Source organism: Maylandia zebra, linkage group LG1, assembly GCF_041146795.1.
Source record: "Maylandia zebra isolate NMK-2024a linkage group LG1, Mzebra_GT3a, whole genome shotgun sequence".
In the NCBI taxonomy this organism is placed as follows: domain Eukaryota; kingdom Metazoa; phylum Chordata; class Actinopteri; order Cichliformes; family Cichlidae; genus Maylandia; species Maylandia zebra.
Window position 1 is genome coordinate 22598518 of NC_135167.1, and position 18973 is coordinate 22617490.

At 40.1% G+C, this 18973-nt stretch overlaps 2 protein-coding genes across 3 annotated transcripts in view; one reads left to right on the forward strand and one right to left on the reverse strand.

Annotated features, from left to right (window-relative positions):
* Positions 1-9170, forward strand: part of mybpc3 (myosin binding protein C3) — a 33335-nt gene extending 24165 nt beyond the window's left edge. Inside the window, exons 23-31 of the mRNA XM_076883393.1 lie at positions 1908-2042; positions 2136-2303; positions 2424-2512; positions 3347-3542; positions 3680-3819; positions 6499-6658; positions 6747-6883; positions 7479-7665; positions 8754-9170. Coding sequence (XP_076739508.1) covers positions 1908-2042; positions 2136-2303; positions 2424-2512; positions 3347-3542; positions 3680-3819; positions 6499-6658; positions 6747-6883; positions 7479-7665; positions 8754-8815 — 1274 coding nt within the window. The 3' untranslated portion in view covers positions 8816-9170. The remainder of the gene's footprint in view (positions 1-1907; positions 2043-2135; positions 2304-2423; positions 2513-3346; positions 3543-3679; positions 3820-6498; positions 6659-6746; positions 6884-7478; positions 7666-8753) is intronic.
* Positions 9171-11264: 2094 nt separating this feature from the next.
* lgr4 (leucine-rich repeat containing G protein-coupled receptor 4) overlaps positions 11265-18973 on the reverse strand; it is a 32930-nt gene continuing 25221 nt past the window's right edge. For both annotated transcript variants that reach the window (XM_076883390.1, XM_004543254.3), the window contains 7 exons: positions 18704-18769; positions 18505-18576; positions 18343-18414; positions 18132-18257; positions 17708-17805; positions 17371-17424; positions 11265-17276 (listed from right to left, as the gene is read on the reverse strand). In XM_076883390.1, coding sequence (XP_076739505.1) covers positions 15868-17276; positions 17371-17424; positions 17708-17805; positions 18132-18257; positions 18343-18414; positions 18505-18576; positions 18704-18769 — 1897 coding nt within the window. In that variant the 3' untranslated portion in view covers positions 11265-15867. The remainder of the gene's footprint in view (positions 17277-17370; positions 17425-17707; positions 17806-18131; positions 18258-18342; positions 18415-18504; positions 18577-18703; positions 18770-18973) is intronic.

The following is an 18973-nucleotide window of genomic DNA, read 5'->3' on the forward strand; positions in this document are numbered from 1 at the left end:
GTTTGTTCATAGTTCCGCATATGCTTTCAGTTTGTCCTCAGAGTGATAACAATAGGGCTAAACTAGCCACTAAATCAGTTCCTCCTCTGTTTCACACAAATTCTAATTAACCCATTGAAGCTGTTCTTCTAACTGTCCTCCTAAAAGAAAAGATTTAATCCAAAGATGTAAGGCCGAAAATCGACCATCTTGGTCTCTATGGATGAGAGACTCCCAGGCAAAAGAGCTGTATAGCGCTCCAGAGCCACAGGTCTGAAATCACGTGTCACACAAAGTATCACAGCCACTTGGACTTTAGCCTGGCAAGTCAAGGTCAGTCATATTCACAGACTCATATTTCACTGGATGGAAAATGATGCCTAAATCTGGCTTATGGGCTAAACGGCCATTTGATAACTAATAACATTTAATATTTAATTAATATGTCTTTGTTGTTCAAGTTAGGACAGGATTAGGCAACCTGACGCTGATTTTCATTATTGGAGATGAAGATTGTGCTAAACCCTGTGGACTATATAAGACCAATAGCTCATCTTCACATACCTCCCACTACAGCTGCCTGAGTATGATCTGTGTATGCTAACAAGAACTTACACAAGTGCATACTGAATTTAACTTGACGGTCTACCACTGCTTCTTAAACACAGAAATGTAATAAATGCTGTCGATTATTATCTTATTGGATGTAGTCAAGCTTATACTAGCAAGCTATATATACAATTATAGAGTGTAGAGGAACACTGCAGGAAAGAAAGATGCAAATTAGCCCAGATATCTATACAGAATTCATCAAAACTGCAGCACAGGAAATTCTGGATGGTCTGTTAGTAAAATTACTGCAAGGCAAACAGCATCATTGTCATAATTCAATTAAAATGCTCTAGAACCTGCTTTTTAACTAAGTGTAGATCTTTGCCTTAAAAATAAATTAATTTAAATACAAGATGAGGAAAAATAGTGATTTTCTTTTCTCAGTCATTGCTTACCTGGCATGTTCTCCTTAAATTCTCTTTACATTAGAGTTTTAAATATTTTTATTCAGCCATAAACTGACACACAAAATAGGACCCAGTGAGATCCACTAAGATAGATTATGGTGATTTCTGATGCAAAAGGTATCTGGGGTCATGGAGATTTTACATTTTAAATGTACAGTCGAGAGCATTTAATAACATTCACACTATGTGGAGCCTATATTAAAAATCTCACATTATACTGCATTTAGCAACACAACATTCATCTTCACTCAAATATTAACATCATCTCTAAAAAATATCTACAAAAGGCCTTTTTTATCATCGATGTGATCAATTGTAAGAGGATAAAAAGTTAAAAAGATTGTGCATTAATATATAATATATATGATCCCTAAATTCTAAAGCTCTCTGTCACTGTCCTGACACTGATGACAGACTGATTGTGGAAGGAATTATTTTAAATAAAATGAATGACAAACTAGCATCTACCTGGGGTTTCAAGAAAGACATAATGTGCAGCAAAAGTGGAGGAAATGGAGAGAAGACCTGTTCCTCATAACTAACCTGAGGTTTGAGTTAGCCCTCTGGCTTTGAGCTTTTCCTCATTACAGGGTTCACAAATTTTACTAGGCCTCCTTTTTTGGAACAGGACTCTAAAGTGTAATGAAATGCAATTTATTAGGTAGACTTTAAGAAGGGAGTTTTTTTTTTTCTTACTGTCTATGACTTGGAGCTTGCTGACTTGACCTGGTGTGGAACAAAAGAAAAGGAAAGCTGCAGTGTAATGTGATGATGGCTCTGAAGAAGGGTTAAATAATCTTGTACTGATTATTGTCATCCACTTGTCGAGTAATTAATTAAAGTAATGTATTGCTTTAAAGCTCTAGCTGACTCAAAGGGACATTTATGTGCTCTCTGCCTCTTCCTCAGCTCCTACAAGCGAGCCCCTTGGACTGTGCGTCGACGACGTCAGTGACACTTCTATCACGTTGAAGTGGCGGCGGCCTGAGAGAATTGGCTCAGCTGACCTTGAGGGCTATGGGATTGAGTACTGCAAGGAGGGTAGTACGTACCGGAGCAAGTTGCATTTATGCTAATTTCCAGATCATAACTCTGTGATTTGAGTTTATTTGAATTTTTTGTGGTTTCTGGCAACAGCTGATGAATGGATACCAGCAATGGAGGGTCTGACAGAGAGGACGTCGACGGTGATCAAAGGCCTCACCACCGGAGACAAGCTGCAGTTCCGTGTGCGAGCCTACAACATGGCGGGACCAAGTGCTCCCGCCACTCTGGCTCAGCCCGTCACCATCAGAGAGATTATGCGTGAGTAATTATAGATTACACGCTTCATTATTCGCTTGCATCCTTTAGTTCCCTACGTGGACGTGATACACAATACTCAGCCATTTTTTCATACTCTTATTTTGTGTTTTATTTTCACAGAACGCCCTAAAATTTGGCTTCCAAGAAATCTCCGTCAGACTCTTATCAAGAAAGTTGGAGACACCATGAACATCGTGATTCCATTTCAGGTGGCTTCATGAACACATGAAACACAACAAGGGATGTTACCTATGTTTGATATCAAAGTAAAACATGACTGATGTCTTTATCATTATTGGTCATATCTGGTGGTCATATCAGTGTGACTGGATGGATAAAAAGGTAGGATTATTTCACCTTTCCCAGCACGGACATAAAAAAATGTAAACCTTGGTCTAAAGACGGCGGCAGGTCAAAAGTCACTTTCATGTTAACATGTAGGCTGTCAGTAATTAGGAATGAGGCCACTTAAGAATCTGCTCTTTGGAATCTGGAAACTTCACCTGTAAGGTCAGATAATTGCTTGTAAAACTTGTTTGGGGGAAAATTCATAGTAGTTTCCTCAAAAGTATTTAAGATTTTTTAACTCTGGATCAAAGCAGTGTAGTGATGCCACTTTGAGGTCAACCACTTTTAAAATGAGGTGCCTTTGATATTGACCATAGACTGGTCCAGGTCCAGGTCTGAAAAGGGAAGCCACAGTAGAAATGTTTTGAACCCACACTCTAATGGACCAGCAGGGGGTGAGTCCTGAGTTTGTAAAAAGAAGACAGGTTGTACTGAAGTCTATAGAGAACTGCTCCTCATCTCCCTCACTCTATCACCTCAGCCCTGATTGTGTTCAAAGAAGGAGTTTGCAGTTTTGTTTTGACAAGCTGACCAACTGTGGCAACGCTGAGCAATGTTCTGTTTATGAGCTGCTGTTTGAACTTGTAAGTGTGACAGGAGAGAGCTGAAAGGTTGCTTTTCTTGTCTCTTATTTGCAGACAAACACAGAAGCAATCTGAGTTACAGCCATTCCTTTCTCTTTTCTTGTGATGCAGGGGAAACCCAGGCCAAAAGTCACATGGAGCAAAGATGGGGAGCCCCTAGATCCCACAATAGCTAGTGTTAGGAACAGTGAAGTTGACACGATATTCTTCATCCGCAAAACAGAGAGAAAACATTCTGGGAAGTATGAGCTCCAGGTGCAGATTGAAAACGTGGAGGACAAAGCAGCAGTAACACTGCAGGTCGTTGGTAAGCAGAACTGAACAAATGGAGAGCTACGTTTGACTTCTAATTGGAGTATAAAAAATCACTGCATTAAAACAGCACCACAGATGTTTTGTCAGTGGGCACTGAATGAGAGCTCCTATTTTTTTTTCCTTCTACAGACCTCCCAGGCCCTCCTGAGGCTCTAAAGATTGTTGATACCTGGGGTTTTAATGTGGCGCTTGAGTGGAAGCCTCCAAAGGACAACGGAAACTGTGAAATAACCGGTTACACCATTCAGAAAGCCGACAAAAAGACTATGGTGAGACTGCGCTAGAAAGCTTTTTGGAGTCCAGCTGGATCCAAACACTAGTTCTCGCTTTTGCTTTTAGCATGTTTTTCCATGCTTTTCCACCCAATAATGAGCAGCTCAATTCAATAAAAGCAGAGATTAATTTAATGTTTTAATTTACCTAATACTTTCCTGTCCCTTTTTCCACGTTTCAGTACCAAAAGTTACATAGAGCAGACGTTCAGGTTAGGAAAATCCTGGTGGACAGAATCTATTGGAAGCACTTTTGCTCCACTTTCTTGTGGTACCATGCCTGTTCCAACTTTATGGTACCTGTGCCAGTAATAGAAATTTGTGCAACATGTTCCACATGGGGAACCTTTGGTAATTTTTGTTGCTAGTGCGTTTCTCCAGTGGTCAGGTTAGGTAGAAGAGATAATAACACTCAAATCTAAATTTCTTTCTCCCTGGCCCAACCGTCTGTGGTCCTGGATGAGGTCAGATTAATATTTTAGTCTCCCTCCTGGAACATATCCTCTAATTACAGCAGCTTATGCTGAACATGCAGTTTCTGCTGGCACACGGGAGAAGTTTGGTTTCTGGAATTTGTATTTGGAAACATCTGCATAGTTTGGTTACATTTAGGTAACAAAACTATTTTTTAAGTTAACAAAGTCTAAATATAAGTCAGCAGTTAACAAAGATTTATTAAATCAATGAGGCTTGGGACTCTCAAGCAAGCCCTACTTATCCACCACAGCCTGCTCCCAGCACCAACTTAGTCAGTCAGTATATTACAGTTGTGGTCAGTTTACATACAGTTTTTAAGTTTACATAAACTCATCATGGGCATAAATGGTAACGGTAAATGTCCTGTATTTGTATAGTGCTTTACTAGTCCCTAAGGACCCCAAAACGCTTTACACAACCAGTCATCCACCCATTCACACACTGGTGATGGCAAGCTACATTGTAGCCACAGCCACCCTGGGGCGCACTGACAGGACAGAGGCGAGTAATATTATAGTAATTTGTTTTTTAAATAATTTCTTTCAGCTGTTAACCTATGGTATTTGGTTAATTGTCCCTTATCAAGTTGCACCTTGACCAGATACTTCTGGTGGCCATCAACAAGCCTCTGGCATCACACAGACCCAATTTCTAAGGAGGCCTACACATTTTTAGTAGGGTTTAGGTTGGGAGGTTCACGAAAGAAGCTAAACGTTTTATCCACTGCAAAGCAGGTTTTGATGTGTGTTTGGGATCATTGTCTTTTTGGAACATCCGTCTGTGTCCAAGTTTGATTATTCCGTCCACTTTGTGCAATGCAGCAGTACCACTGGTAGAAAAGCAGCCCCAAAGTATGATGTTACCACTTTGACCATGCTTAAGAGTTGGTACGTTTTACTCCTCCAAACATACCTCTTGTCATTTTGGCTAAACATCTTAATTTTTGTCTCATCTAAGCACAAAACTTTTCTCTAGAAGTCATTTGGCCTGTTCGGGTGTGCAGCTGCAAACTTCAGTCCACCTTGAAAATGCTGATTTTGGAGCAAAGGCTTCTGCTGTGGTCAATAACCTCTCAGTCTGTGGCGATTTAAACCTTATTGTGAACGGTAACACTGGTGTTCCAACAGTTTCCAGTTAGTGGCAGCTTTGAGCCTTGGTGGTTCTCATCTGATGTTTAAATTTCTTTCTGACCTTAGCAAAATGGTAGCAGATCTAAATAACTTGTAGTTACGTACAATTGTGTAAACTCCTTATCTTGAAATCTGCAGTTGTTTAGAAACGTCTCCAAGAGACCTTCCCAATTCTACAATTCTCCTTCCTAGATCCTATTGTTAGTATTGGTTACTCCAGTGAGTGCTTGTTAAGATATAAGGCAGAACCTTTCAAAACCACCTATTAAAAAATTAAAGTGACTTTAATGGCGAACCCGTTGTGTATATTTGAGCCTTTTTGCCGACGTTTGATCCTGTGTGGATTATCGAAAACTGCAAATAAATTTGATCTTGAACACCCAATTCTTGTTTTTTAAAGTCAAATTCAGACTCTTCCCAGTAACTTTCCTCTGTGGGTCACTAGTGATGTAATATCTGGCCTCCTGGCAAGAGCTCCAACTGCCACCATCCTCCACCTCGAGCCGCCAGGAACAGTGTCAGCCAGGAATGTCCTAATCTTATCCTTGTAGCTTTGAGCTGGTCCAGATTGTCTGCACAGTGACGCAGGACCATTGTTCCCCTGCCAGCACAGCAAGTGCTCATGTTTCACTCCAGCCATTATTATTAGATCAAATTAAGTTTGCTTGCAACATAGTGAGGTAGGAGTGTTTATTATCATGTTACCAAAAACAGTGTACCTGTTATGTGGCATAGATAAAAGCACTTAGGGCAGGTGTCCTTTAAATAAACCCTTGTCTCAGTGAACAAACAATATATCCTGTGTAACTTTATGTGGGCTGTGCCTTAATGTAAAGATTAAATGTCATAAAATGAAATATTATCATAGCCATCCAGAGTAGCTTCAGGTGTCTTTAAGCTGAAAACTTAAATAATTATGAATGACACCCTTCTGGACTCTAAATAAAACCAATTTATAAAAGTATGATGATTCATTCTTTTTCCTCACTCATTCAGTTACATTTGTCTTTAAAGTGGTACTTAAACACTCAATCTGTTTTTTCGTGTGTTTTTTTAAATTAATGTGAAGGAATGGTATACAGTCCATGATCAGTACCGCCGAACCCATTGTGTTGTGTCCGACCTCATCATGGGGAATGAGTACGTGTTCCGAGTCTTTTCCATAAACCTTGTGGGCCTCAGCCCAGAGCCGTACTGCACAAAAGACAGTGTTTACATTCAGAAAACAGGTGAGCAAATATAGCCAGTGTGATGCACTTGTGGTTATGATTATATGCTCTTTGGAACTGAAAGGAAATTATCCAATTGTCATCTCAGGTATCATATACAAGCCACCCAACTACAAGGATCATGACTTTACAGAGGCTCCCAAGTTTACACGCCCTTTGGTGGACCGTTCTGTCATAGCAGGATACAACGCCACCCTAAGCTGCGCCGTGCGAGGAATACCAAAGGTCTGTAGGGTATGAATTAGATGTTTCAAAGATATTCACTTTTACTAGAATTAAACCTTGTTAAACATTTTCCTCTGCTTATATACAGTGCTTAACAATTTTTTAGACCATAAGTGTGTGTGTGTGTGTGTGTGTGTGTGTGTGTGTGTGTGTGTGTGTGTGTGTGTGTGTGTGTAGATAGATAGATAGATATAGATAGAAAGAATAACTCTATCAGAAAAACTTCAGGAATGCAAATAAATAAGCAAATAAATAAGCACTTTACAAATCCTAAACTAGTACAGAGAAAACCCCACCATCAGATGACCCCCTATGAGCAAGACTCCAGCACGCTGAATGAACAGATCAGCAAAGCTGGCTCTGTGATTGGCTACAAACTGGAAACTTTTGAAGCTGTGGTGGAGAGGAAGTCACTGAACAAACCGTAATCATTATAATCTTGACCACCCTGAAATCTTTATTATTATTATTAGTAGTAGTAGTAGTAGTATTAATTGTATTATTATTATGTTATTCAATCAACATTTAAACTGCTTTCCAAAATCTTTTCCCAAAAATATATACTTACATAATTCTACTTTTCCTCCCTTATTAGCCCAAAGTAACATGGTACAAAAACAAAATGGACATCTCAAATGAAGCCAAGTACAGGATGATCAGTAAGCAAGGTGTCCTGACGCTGGAGATCCGTAAGCCCTGTCCATTTGATGGGGGGGTGTATACGTGCAAAGCAGTCAACGACAGCGGTGAAGACACAGTGGAGTGTAAACTGGAGGTTCGCCGTAAGTAGTTCATGAAATGCATGTGTCCTCTTTTGCATGCCCCACTTAGACTGCACTTTTTCTCCAGCATCCTCCTTTAACACCCCCTTCCACCTCCCTTGTTTGTTCTTAAAGAAAAACATTCACGCACACATGAACTCATCAAATAATTAAAGAAAAATATATAAATATATTTTAGTGTTAATAGCAGAATACAAAAAAAAAAACATCCACATTTGATGTGAAATGGTTTCTTGGAAAATATTAACTGACCACACACCCCAGAAAATCTTCGACACAACAGTCTTGTATTTATGTATTTATTCCATGAGTAAAATTGGACATTCATTAACAAAGAAAGATAAAGAAACCCATTCAGTTTGATATTTCCCCACATCCTGAATTGGCTCTCAGGCTGCACACTTACTAAGAGATAAACAAGTTTCTGCTGAAGTCCTTTGAGTCCAACTAACAATTCATTTAAATTATGAATTAAACCCACCGAGCCTTTTCTGTTTTTTCTGTTAAATACTAACATTTTATGAAGTTCTTTCTGAGATAATGTCTTGGGGATTATTGGGAAATTATAGAGCTCTAAATTGTGCTGCAGAAAAATAATCCTGTTAAAAACTGATTTGCAATTTCTGTCATAACTGCAAACATAAAAATAAAATCACATTTGCACAGAGTAAAAGTTGGCATTTTTAATTGTCATAATTTACCCTGTCAAGCTCCAAAATAACCTGTAATATGATGATAATATGATAAGTTCTTAGGAGGGATTTGACAGAGAATTATGGACTTTATTACAGTCTCCACATTTATGAGGTTTTAAATGTCCACTGAGAATGTTTAAACAGTTCAGCTGTATTCATTTATTTTTAATTCAACAATAATTATTAATTGAATCTACAGACAATCATCGCCAAGCTGTGCAACTCTCCTCAGTTATGTGGAGGTGTGACTTTCAGTGAACTTTCAGCATTTTTTAAAAACCAATAAAACAGTAAAAACACACTACAGACATTAATGTTACCTACTCAGCACCTAACAGATTAAGTAATTTTTTGTTTTGTTTTTACTGAATAAAAATCCCCCCTGCCTTGCAGCTCAAATTACTAGAGAAGATAAGAAGGAGCCCAAGAAGGAAAAAATTCAAGAAGCCAACTGAAGAGAAGATGGCATCTCAGAGTTCAGCTCCACATCCTTTTTATGTTTATGTGCTGCTTTCCTCTCCTGCAGTCATCTCACATCATGTTATCCTCACTGTTATATTAGTGTCATGTAAACCACTGGATGACAGAAGTGAATGGGGCTCACTGAATTTGCTGTTCCTTTATTTTCATTTTGCTATAAGTATTTATTATTAATTATCCCAAACAATGATCTTTATTTCAGTCCAGTTCTTGGTATTGATAACAGAGATAACAGTGTTTAGTAAATAGTATCAATATTTAGGAAACTACTGTCTGATTTGCTGCTTGTCTGGGCTGATTTGTGTGCATAAAAATTACTTGAAAACAGAATTACTAAGTGATTTTTTTTCAGTCATGTAGTGTACAGAGCTGTGAGGACTATGTATTTGCTGTCTTTCTACTTTTTAATTTCTTTTCACATTTACATTTAAGATCATCAAAGTTTACACAATATTGGACAAAAATAACCTGAGTAAATTCAAAACAGACTTACAACCACCGTGTTAAATCATGAATTAACTATGATTAATCACATTTTTCTTTTTGGAAAAAAGAAAAAAAAAACTACAGACCTCAGTCCTCAGTTAAGGTCTGAGTTCTTGATTCAACAATATGAAAGGGAAAAAATCACATCTATAGGGGAGCTCCAAGGAGAAAACCACTGCTGACCAAAAAGAATACAAAGACTCATCTTAAATTTGCCAAAAGACCTCTTGTTGATCCCCAAGACTTTTGGGGAAATATTCTGTGGACTGATGAGACAAAAGCTGAACTTTATGGAAAGTTTGAGTCCTGTTACATCTTGCATTAAAACTTCATAGAAAGAACATCAACAGTAAAACATGGTGGTGGTAGTATGATGTTCTGGGGCTGCTTCGCTGCTTCAGGACCTGGACAAATTGCCATAGTTGATGAAACCATGAATTCTGCTCTCTACCAGTAAAGGAGAACATCCGGAGGTAAAGAGTACTTGACTTATGCAGCAGGGCAATGATTAGAAACACACCAGCAAGTCCACCTCTGCATGGCATGAATGCAGGTGTTGGATTGGCCTAGTCAATCTCTGGACTTAAATCCAACAGACTTGTTTTTGCATGACCTTAAACAGGCTGTTCATGCTCAAAAATCCTCCAATGTGTCTGAATTAAAGCAATTCTACAGAGAAGAGTGGGCCAAAATTCATCCACAGTAATGTGAAATATGAAAAAAAAAAACTAAGAAATCAAGAAGTGTACTGTATATGTAGGTGGTATTACATTATAGTGCAGCAAGGATTTTTTGAAAACCCTCAAAGCCTGCCACTGATACTCAGAAGTCTGGTGCAATTGATACGAGTTTCTGAGAGCTTAGTTTTATTGTAACAAAGCCTTTTTAAAGCCAGAGCTGTAAGGCATGTGCCTGAACTATGTGAAGGGCTAGAATAGCCGGGATGTGATTAAATGTAGAGTAGAGCACATTCTGGCTTTGCTCCATAGTGGGCTCCTGTAAGATCACTCAACAGTTATTCCTTTGATGCCTTGAATGTAAATATTTCCCGTGCCCTTTCAGCGTACAGCTGCAAAAGATCCAGAGAGCCTTGTACGTGTCACAGGGTCACCTGGAACATACTTGATAAATGCTTTAGAGCATCTCTGTTTTTTGCAAGGTGTTTTGACAACTCACTGGCTACTGACTAGTGACTGATATCTCTTTAGCCAATGAGTGTGCGGTTTCATACCACATATAATCCATCATTTTGAAATAGAATATCTTGAAGAGTTACAAAACAGAATTACATTTCATTCAGCATGACCCAGATTGGTTAAGTGAGTCCATAAACTCAGCAAGAAAGTCTTCAGAGAGGTCAAGACAGAGAGCAATTTTCCCATAGACCTCTACAGGACTGGCAGTCTTTTTGCAACCACAACTATCGCCATCTGGTGGCCTTCAGAGACACTGCAGGCAGGTTGAAGACACTTTCACATTGGCTTCATTTCTCCATCCAAGAAGCCTTGTCCTGGTTTTATACGCTTTAAGGCTCTGGCTCAGAACTAGCATTGTGTAATTAATCACATTGTTAGCTTGAAGATCAACTAAGTTTCTGTAATTTACATTTAGTGGCAGAAATGATACAAAGTTTTGTGTATCCATCACATACTGGGTAATAAGACTGATAACTCCTCACTTTAATTCATCAGTTGTACCTCAACTGAACATGTGGACAGAGCAACTGGCTCAAGTCACTTCAAATGTGGTACAAGCAAGCAAACAAATGACCTTTCCTCTCATATACTGCCAGATGCTGGTTTGTGAATAGGACTTTCATGGTCTTAAAAGCAACACAAAAGTACAAGAATTATTGTGTTCATCCAATTTTATTCATTCAAAATTTAAAGAAATAGCTTTTTTTCTACTTTAACAGAATAAAAACAACTCGGGGAGATCTCACGTGTAAAACTAGTAAGATTTAATTCAAACTGACAATAAGTGAGATACTTTATATATAATCTGTATTATTCTGCAGGTTCATACCTATAAAACATAAAACCAAAAAAATTCATATTTAAGGTTGGTTAAAAAAAAATCACAGTATACAGTACATAGATTCCTCCCACAATTTGCAAAGAACTAAAACGATGTACAAACAGAGGTGACAAATTAAAGGAAAGGCCAACTTTAAGCCCTATGTAAGGTGTGGCATTCATTCATTCATTTATTCTACAAGTCTGTTTGGATGACGGTGCCGGAGAGCCCCGTCTAACTTATCAGTCTACAATCTCCCATAGGTGCTGAGATCTAGCGACTGTGAACACATGACAAACATTATTAACGATTCAATGATCCCTCATGCCCTGTGGGATTATCATCCTGGAAGAGACTGCTCATATGATGACAGAAATGCGTCACCACAGGATAAGCTGTGTAGCTAGTCGCCAAGGAAAAGTTCTATTTTGCAGAGAGACAAGCAGACCTAAACATAACAACAAAGCACAGCAAAGCCTCCGAATCCACCCCACTGCATGGATGTCAGGCATTTGAGTTTTCCTTTAATTTGTCACCTATCCTCTGTCAATGTAAAGCCAAGAATGCAAAAAAAAAAGGAAAAACAAAAAAATGAACAAATCACTGTTGGTAGCCACTACAGTTGAGGAGGTAGCTTCCGTAGTTAGCATCCCATTCTTGATTATCTGTGTTCAAATAATTTACAGACAGACACAGAAACAAATAACAATAATCAAAACTACACAGAAAGAAAGAAAGAAAGAAAGAAAGAAAGAAAGAAAGAAAGAAAGAAAGAAAGAAAGAAAGAAAGAAAGAAAGAAAGAAAGAAAGAAAGAAAGAAAGAAAGAAAGAAATGCATACATTTTCACCACGTGGCGCATCAGACATCTCAAACAGTCAGCGAGACATTTTAGTAAGTGAACTTATTTACACACTCAGTTGTCTGGTGTGTGAAAACAGAAGATAGGAGTCGAAACGCCGAAATTGAAAGTTGCAGTAGAAGAACACAAGAACTTTTTATTGGTGGAAGAAAATGTTTCCCTACATTGCCTGAATTCCAAAGCGCTCACATGACGTGCACTTGTGAATACATGCTCAGAGGGTGTATCCACCTCAATGTGTACAATCATGCTCTAGCACAACACCAGCCAATCCCTCGTCAAACACAGCTTCACTTAGGTCAGCTCTCAGGATGGAAAGACTTACATTTTACTTTGAAGCATTAAAAAATGCTTTTCTGATCAGCTAGACGGACGGGACTCAGTATAACTTCTCAGTTAAGTCTGAGAAGTCTCAAACAGCAGAGTTAAAGTAGTCAATCTGTTATAGATAAATCTTCCTTTTCTTTTTAAATCAAGGCCTTATTTTCCTTCTTTTTTTTTGTACCATCACATATTTACTAGTCAATCCATCATATACAGGAAACACACAGCCTGCACACAAATACCTTTTAATACAAGAGCACACTGCAGATGCTTGTCTTTAAATATCTGTGGGTGACTAACAACCGCCCCCTCGTCCATTTCATACTTATTGGCAATGCTAATGCACCATCTTGTCAACTCAGCTGGCTGCCAGTCTTGTGTAGTGTTCAAATCACGTGAAAGTGAAAGCAGTATTACATTCATGTTTTTGTCTTGGATGATATTCATGTTTTTTTTTTCTTGCTCATGAGCCAAAATCTGTTTAATATGTATACGACTTCAATCAATAGTATATAAAAAGCAAGTTTTGGCTGCTCCATTGCCACAAGGGGTCACCACAGCGGGTAGCTCTGCACTTTTTTGTAGTATAACCAGCATAAATGTAGCTGATTTAAATTCGTAGACTGTTTATTGCCTTTTTTTTTGCAACATATATGTGAGTTTCCATGCTCTGAAGTAAATCCAGGGTTGTAAATGTTTGCTAAACATAGAGCTAGAGCAGCAGGTGGATAAAAAAACGAATACAAAAGAAAAAGCCTGGCTAAGCTAACAAGCTGCTGGCTGTCATCTTACCCTAAGCCAGTGGTTCCCAAATTTTTTTTGCTAGGCCCCCCTTTGTTTTACAACATAGGTGTCAAACTCTGGCCCGCGGGCCAAATTTGGCCCGCAGCCTAATTACATTTGGCCCGCGAAGCCATACCAAATTACTATTAGAGCTGGCCTACTGGTATTATACAGCTAATATATATATTGTTTAGTATTAAGCTTTGCTTGTTCCATATTCAGTTTTTCAGCAAAACTTGTTTGAGTCCATAAGAAAAGATTCATTCTTATATCTAGAGGAAAAATTTTTTTTTTTCAATAAATATTAATGTTAGCCCGCGACTTTGTTCCAGTTTTGAATTTTGGCCCACTGTGTATTTGAGTTTGACACCCCTGTTTTACAAGAAAAATGTTCGCGCCCCCCCTCGCACGCACACACCCTTATTTTGCTCCATTGCAGTTTATTTCACACCTCAAACATTTAGTAAACAATTAAGCAAATACAAGTAAACTGCAATAAATTACAGGTAGTAATAAAATAAACTACTAACTCTTTTATGCTACGTCCGCACCTACACGGGTATTTTTGACAACGCAGCTGTTTCGTCCACACGTAAACTGCGTTTCGAATCACCGACTTTTTAAAACTCCTTTTTTGCGTCTACCTGTTTACGAGGAATACAGAGCTCGTCACGCAACGTCAAAGGTATGTGCCTTTTTCACGTCACGCTGTGCGCCACGTTATTGTTTACATGAGATGAATTGCAGAATGGCAGATAGTCAGATTAACAGTATTTTGTCTCTATCTGCAGGTTTTACACGCTTACATATACATACACAGTTACTGTCCCTCTATTTAGAAAGGCAAAGGCGTCACGGTGTAATTATTTTACATGTAGTTGTTTTTTTCCTGTGTAATAATATTCAACATTGCTATCAATACATTTTTCAAAAAATGCCTCTCTGTGCAAAATGGGTTTAAAAACATAAACAGCTGTAGGATACTGTTTGTCCGTGATTTGAACCGGGGGAACAAATCGTGGCAGGATCAGCCTGATATTATTTGTATCCCACTGTAACTTTACTGTATAAAGAGCTAACATCTCCAAAATGTCAGGAGTAGTTAGTCATTACAAGTGTTTGTGAACTAAAAATCACGAATGTGGGATGCTGTTTGTCCGTGATTTGGAGAGCCCAGCGCTGCTCCCGACGAAGGGGAAACCAATTATGCAGGGGAGACCTACCTTGGCAACTACCTTGGAAACATATTCAGCTATGCTTCATCTCCTGCTTTGCGTTTCTGTGGCTGCCCCGTGCTAGCAGTGTCCATGCGCTTTGTTTTTCCCCCCCTTTTCATACCGCGCCCCCCTGCAATGGCTCTGCGCCCCCCCTAGGGGGGCGGGCCCCACACTTTGGAAAGGTCTGCTCTAAGCAAACAAGCACATTTCCCAAAATATTGGTTTATTCCTGTGATTTAAATGATTTCTTTTTTTATTATTATTATTCATAGGATTCAATTTTTGAGCAGTTTATGCTTATAAATACTCTGCATTCAGCACCATTAACAATCACCCTGTAGGCCACAACCAATCTGAGTATCAGGCCTAGGCAGATCTCATTTAAGTGTCATTGTACTGAAAAGGCTAACAGCATGCATCGCTCTGTAATTTAGCAAACAAATAGCTCAAAAAGGAAAAACAAATATGAAAATAAGGCCCAGATTTTAAAATAACTGGAATTTTCCATAAGAAAGATCAAAAATTGTGACATGAACCTGCATGAGAGTGCTTGTTTTGGTTTTTTGGTGAGGAAAAACTAATAAAGGTGCTGTTTTTTTGGTGAATGCTTGTTATTACACTGTATTTATCATTCAGAGGCCAGAAACTGTCTCCACCCAGCCAGAGACTTAATGCTACTCAAACAATAAATAATCTTTCACATCCGCTGTGCCTAGTTGTTGCTGAAACAGTGATATCTGCTACTTTTAATCACATTCTCTTAAAGTAAAGACATGTTTGTTTTAGACTATTTTAGACACTTTACAATCACACGCAGGCAGGGCAGAAGTTATTGCTGACTTTATATTATCCCCCCCGCTAGGTGAAGACCACCTGAAAGTTACATTCATACATGAAAGTTTAGCGTGATTATTACATTTGCTACATTTTTGTAAAAGAAACAAAAATTCTGAAATCAAAAGTTGCTGTGAAGAAACTTTAAAAATTGACAAGATGTATAATAATTAAAAATTTAAAAGCTTATAAGTACAGGTGAAACAGGGCAAAAAAAATCATTAACACATACATGGAGGCTTGCAGACGCAGGCACCGGTGGCAACATTTTCCTTTGCGAGATCCTTTGTCGACCAGTTTGTGATGCAACTTTCTCGGTTCAGGTCTCCTAGAAACTGTTTCTCAGTTCAAAAAACCAAGTTCCCTTTAAATGATTGGCTGTGTCTGTTAACACAGTTATTAGAAACTAAGTGCTTGCTGAATCGTAGGGTAGTTGGCACATTTTGCTGTTTGATATAAAAACGTTTATTCTTGTAGCATCCAAGTTCACATGACACAGATGCGTCATTAGTCCTTGACTCGAGGTATGTTGTATGAGTAGTGTACAAGAGGAAGGCCTCTGCTCTGACAAAAGCAAGCTCGGCCACACGCCTGAATCTGGTCCGAGCTATCTGACACAAAAGAGTCCCCCTCGTCTGCGTACTCAGACTGTGCAGACGGCGTGCTGCTGTCTCCCCAAAACCCCTCCGAGCGCTGGTATGCCGCAGCTCCAGCCAGGAGGGTGGGACAACTGTGGGACTTGACCAAGTGTCTACAGACTGTGGAGGACGAGGGGGAAGAGCAGGTCCTGGCACGCAGTGCTGCCTCACACTGCTCACAAACAACCACCTCACCGCAAAGCTGCGAGTACATCCCACAGTCAAAGCCTAGGTGTGTGGAGGAGCCCCCGTCTGTGAGCTCAGACCCTCCGCCACTGTCATCTCGGTGACCTTCTGTGGTGGTCTTCATCTCCCTGGTTGAACTTCTGCGACTGCGTAGTCTCAGCCAGTCCTCCCTGAAGGCTGGGCTGAAGAACACGTACAGCACTGGGTTCAGGCAAGCGGGCAGCGGGAAGAAGATGAGGGTGACGGTCTTGGCAATCTCCGGGCCACCAGCTGAGGAGCCAGTCAGGAGGGGGGCAAAAGAGAACGCTGCCACAGGACAGAAGAAGATGCAGTTGGTGAAGATGAGCCAGGCGATGTGTCTCAGGGCACCCGTCTGCTCCGGATCTGCCAGCTCCACCCTGCCCAGTGTGCAGTACAACTGGGTGTACACAGCTGCGGTGAACAGGTAGGCCACAGCGTTGAGCAGCACCAAAATGACCGTAACACTCAAAGCTGGACGCTCACCGCCGGCAAACGGCAGGCAGAGAGGAGACGAAGACTGATCACCGGAGGTCACGAGAGGCAGGCAGGCCCCAGCGGCGGCCAGCAGCGCCAGCAATCCTGCAGCGAGGCTGAAGCGTCGATCTCCTCTTAAGCACCCGCGACGGCTGCTGGCACTCCTCCTGGGCGACATCATGACCTTCCCAAGAATCATTCGCACGGCCACGCTGCGCTCCACGGCTGCCAACGACAGCAACAAGACTGACCACTCTGACGAGAAGACGGCCAGAACTCCTGTGATCTGACAGCCGGGTCCCATCTCCCACCACACCCCAAACTCAGCGAAGGATCCCCACGTAGCAACATCGAGCACAGTCAGCACGCCGACGTACAAGCCCGTGAGCAGGTTGGCCAGAGCCAGCAGCCCCATCAGCAGCCTGGCTGGAGAAAGAGACGGGGTCGGGCAGTGGGAATGGGCAGCAGCTCGATGTGAGGGAGAGAAGGTGGCCACCAGCACCAGGCTGTTAAAGACCAGCGACACCAGGCAGATGAACCAGACTGTCAGACGGATCATCCAGTTACCCAAGAGGTGTTCACAAGGCTTGAAAGCTCCTGAAAAGCCAACAATATGACAAATTTAGTTATTATCTTTTTTGGGATTATTTCAAATCTTTAACACTGATTGATAAACACAAAAGCTGACTACCTGGTGAAGGAGAACAATGCATAACCATTGAGATTTTTTCCACATCTTCCCCACCTGCAACAAGAAAGAAAATGGATATACTAAGAGGGGAAAGTGTTTTTTTTTTTTTTTTAAACTCAATCCAAACTAGTAACATTGCTGTTTAAGCTCTCTGTGATACTTTCAATTTAAATGTAATTTACATTTTTTTATATCTTTTTTTGGGGAATTTTACAACCTCATGACAGCCAGGAAATATAGCACAATTTTTAATGTTAGTAAGATGGAGTAACACTAACACTGCAAACAATCTTTTTACTTCAATAACACATGCAGTTAACATGTCCGCCATCCCCACCTGCAGTTTTCTTCATGTGCTCTTTTTCAAAAGAAGTCGTCACTGAGTCACATCCAACGAATGCACAGCACTGGTAGGCGTAAGGGACAGAAATGGACCTTAAAAAAAAGAAAATGTTTATCATTTAATAGCACTGGCAGATTTAAGTGTCATATATACATTTCTGGCCCTTCTGATTGCTTCCAATAGTAGTATTTAGATGTGGATTAGCCTCCTCATTCGTGGAAGCTGTTGTGTTTTCCTCAGTTTTTCTATACCATTGTTGATTTGTTTCTCTTTGCTGTACTGAGGGATAACTGTTCAGTTTATACTTGTGTGCACCATGTATGCTTTTCAGTTCTTGAAAACTACTTGCCCTCTTTGTCTAAGCATGCAAGTGTATTTTACACTTACATGTCCTCAGCCTACACAGCGTCATTCTCACCTGAGTTTAGGCAGGTTATTTGCAGTTAGCACATTTTTCATCTGCGGGTTCCCGGAGAGTTTCAGCTGACTGAGCACGCTCAGTCCAGCTGTTGGAATCCCAGTGAGAGAGTTCATACTCAGGTCTCTGCAGAAATGATTGCACACAGACAGTTTAATTTTGTAGGGCACAGAGAGTGACACCAAACAGTGTGACTGAAGGTCCTACTCACAGGTTGGTGAGCGCCCTGAGGGTGAGGAAAGCATCTCTGTGGATAACTCGGATTTCATTTCTACTCAGGTCTCTGTGTAACATAACTCAGTGAATTCACAAATCAGGCATAAAAACATTTGTTTATATTGCATCAAGGAAGTGCATGACTAAGTGGACTTACAGTAAACGGAGAGCAGAGAGACCTTGGAAAGTGTCTCGGTTAATTTTTTCAATATGATTGTGCTGAAAGTTTCTGTAAATGGGAAACATAATTTTATCAGGTTATAAACAAGCAAACATTTCTTTAATCGCCTTATTTGTTTATTTTTTCTGCCTTTTAAAGCTTTCTTTTGTGTAATGGCTTTTCGATCTTCACTCACATCTCCTGCAGCTGGGTGCAGCCCTGGAGGGAAGGTAACTGTTTTATCTCATTGTAGGACATGTCACTGATGGAGGAAAAGAAACAGCTTCAATAACTGCACAACTGGGACAAATTAAAATGAAAGAACAAAGACAAAAAGGTTGGACTGTTCCATTCAGTGATAACTGGTCTGTAAAAATGAGTGCACAGACCTTACTAAAACACTATGCACTGTTCGACCTACTCTGCTCTCTTTGTATTTTCCTAATGATCAATTACCTGCTGTAGG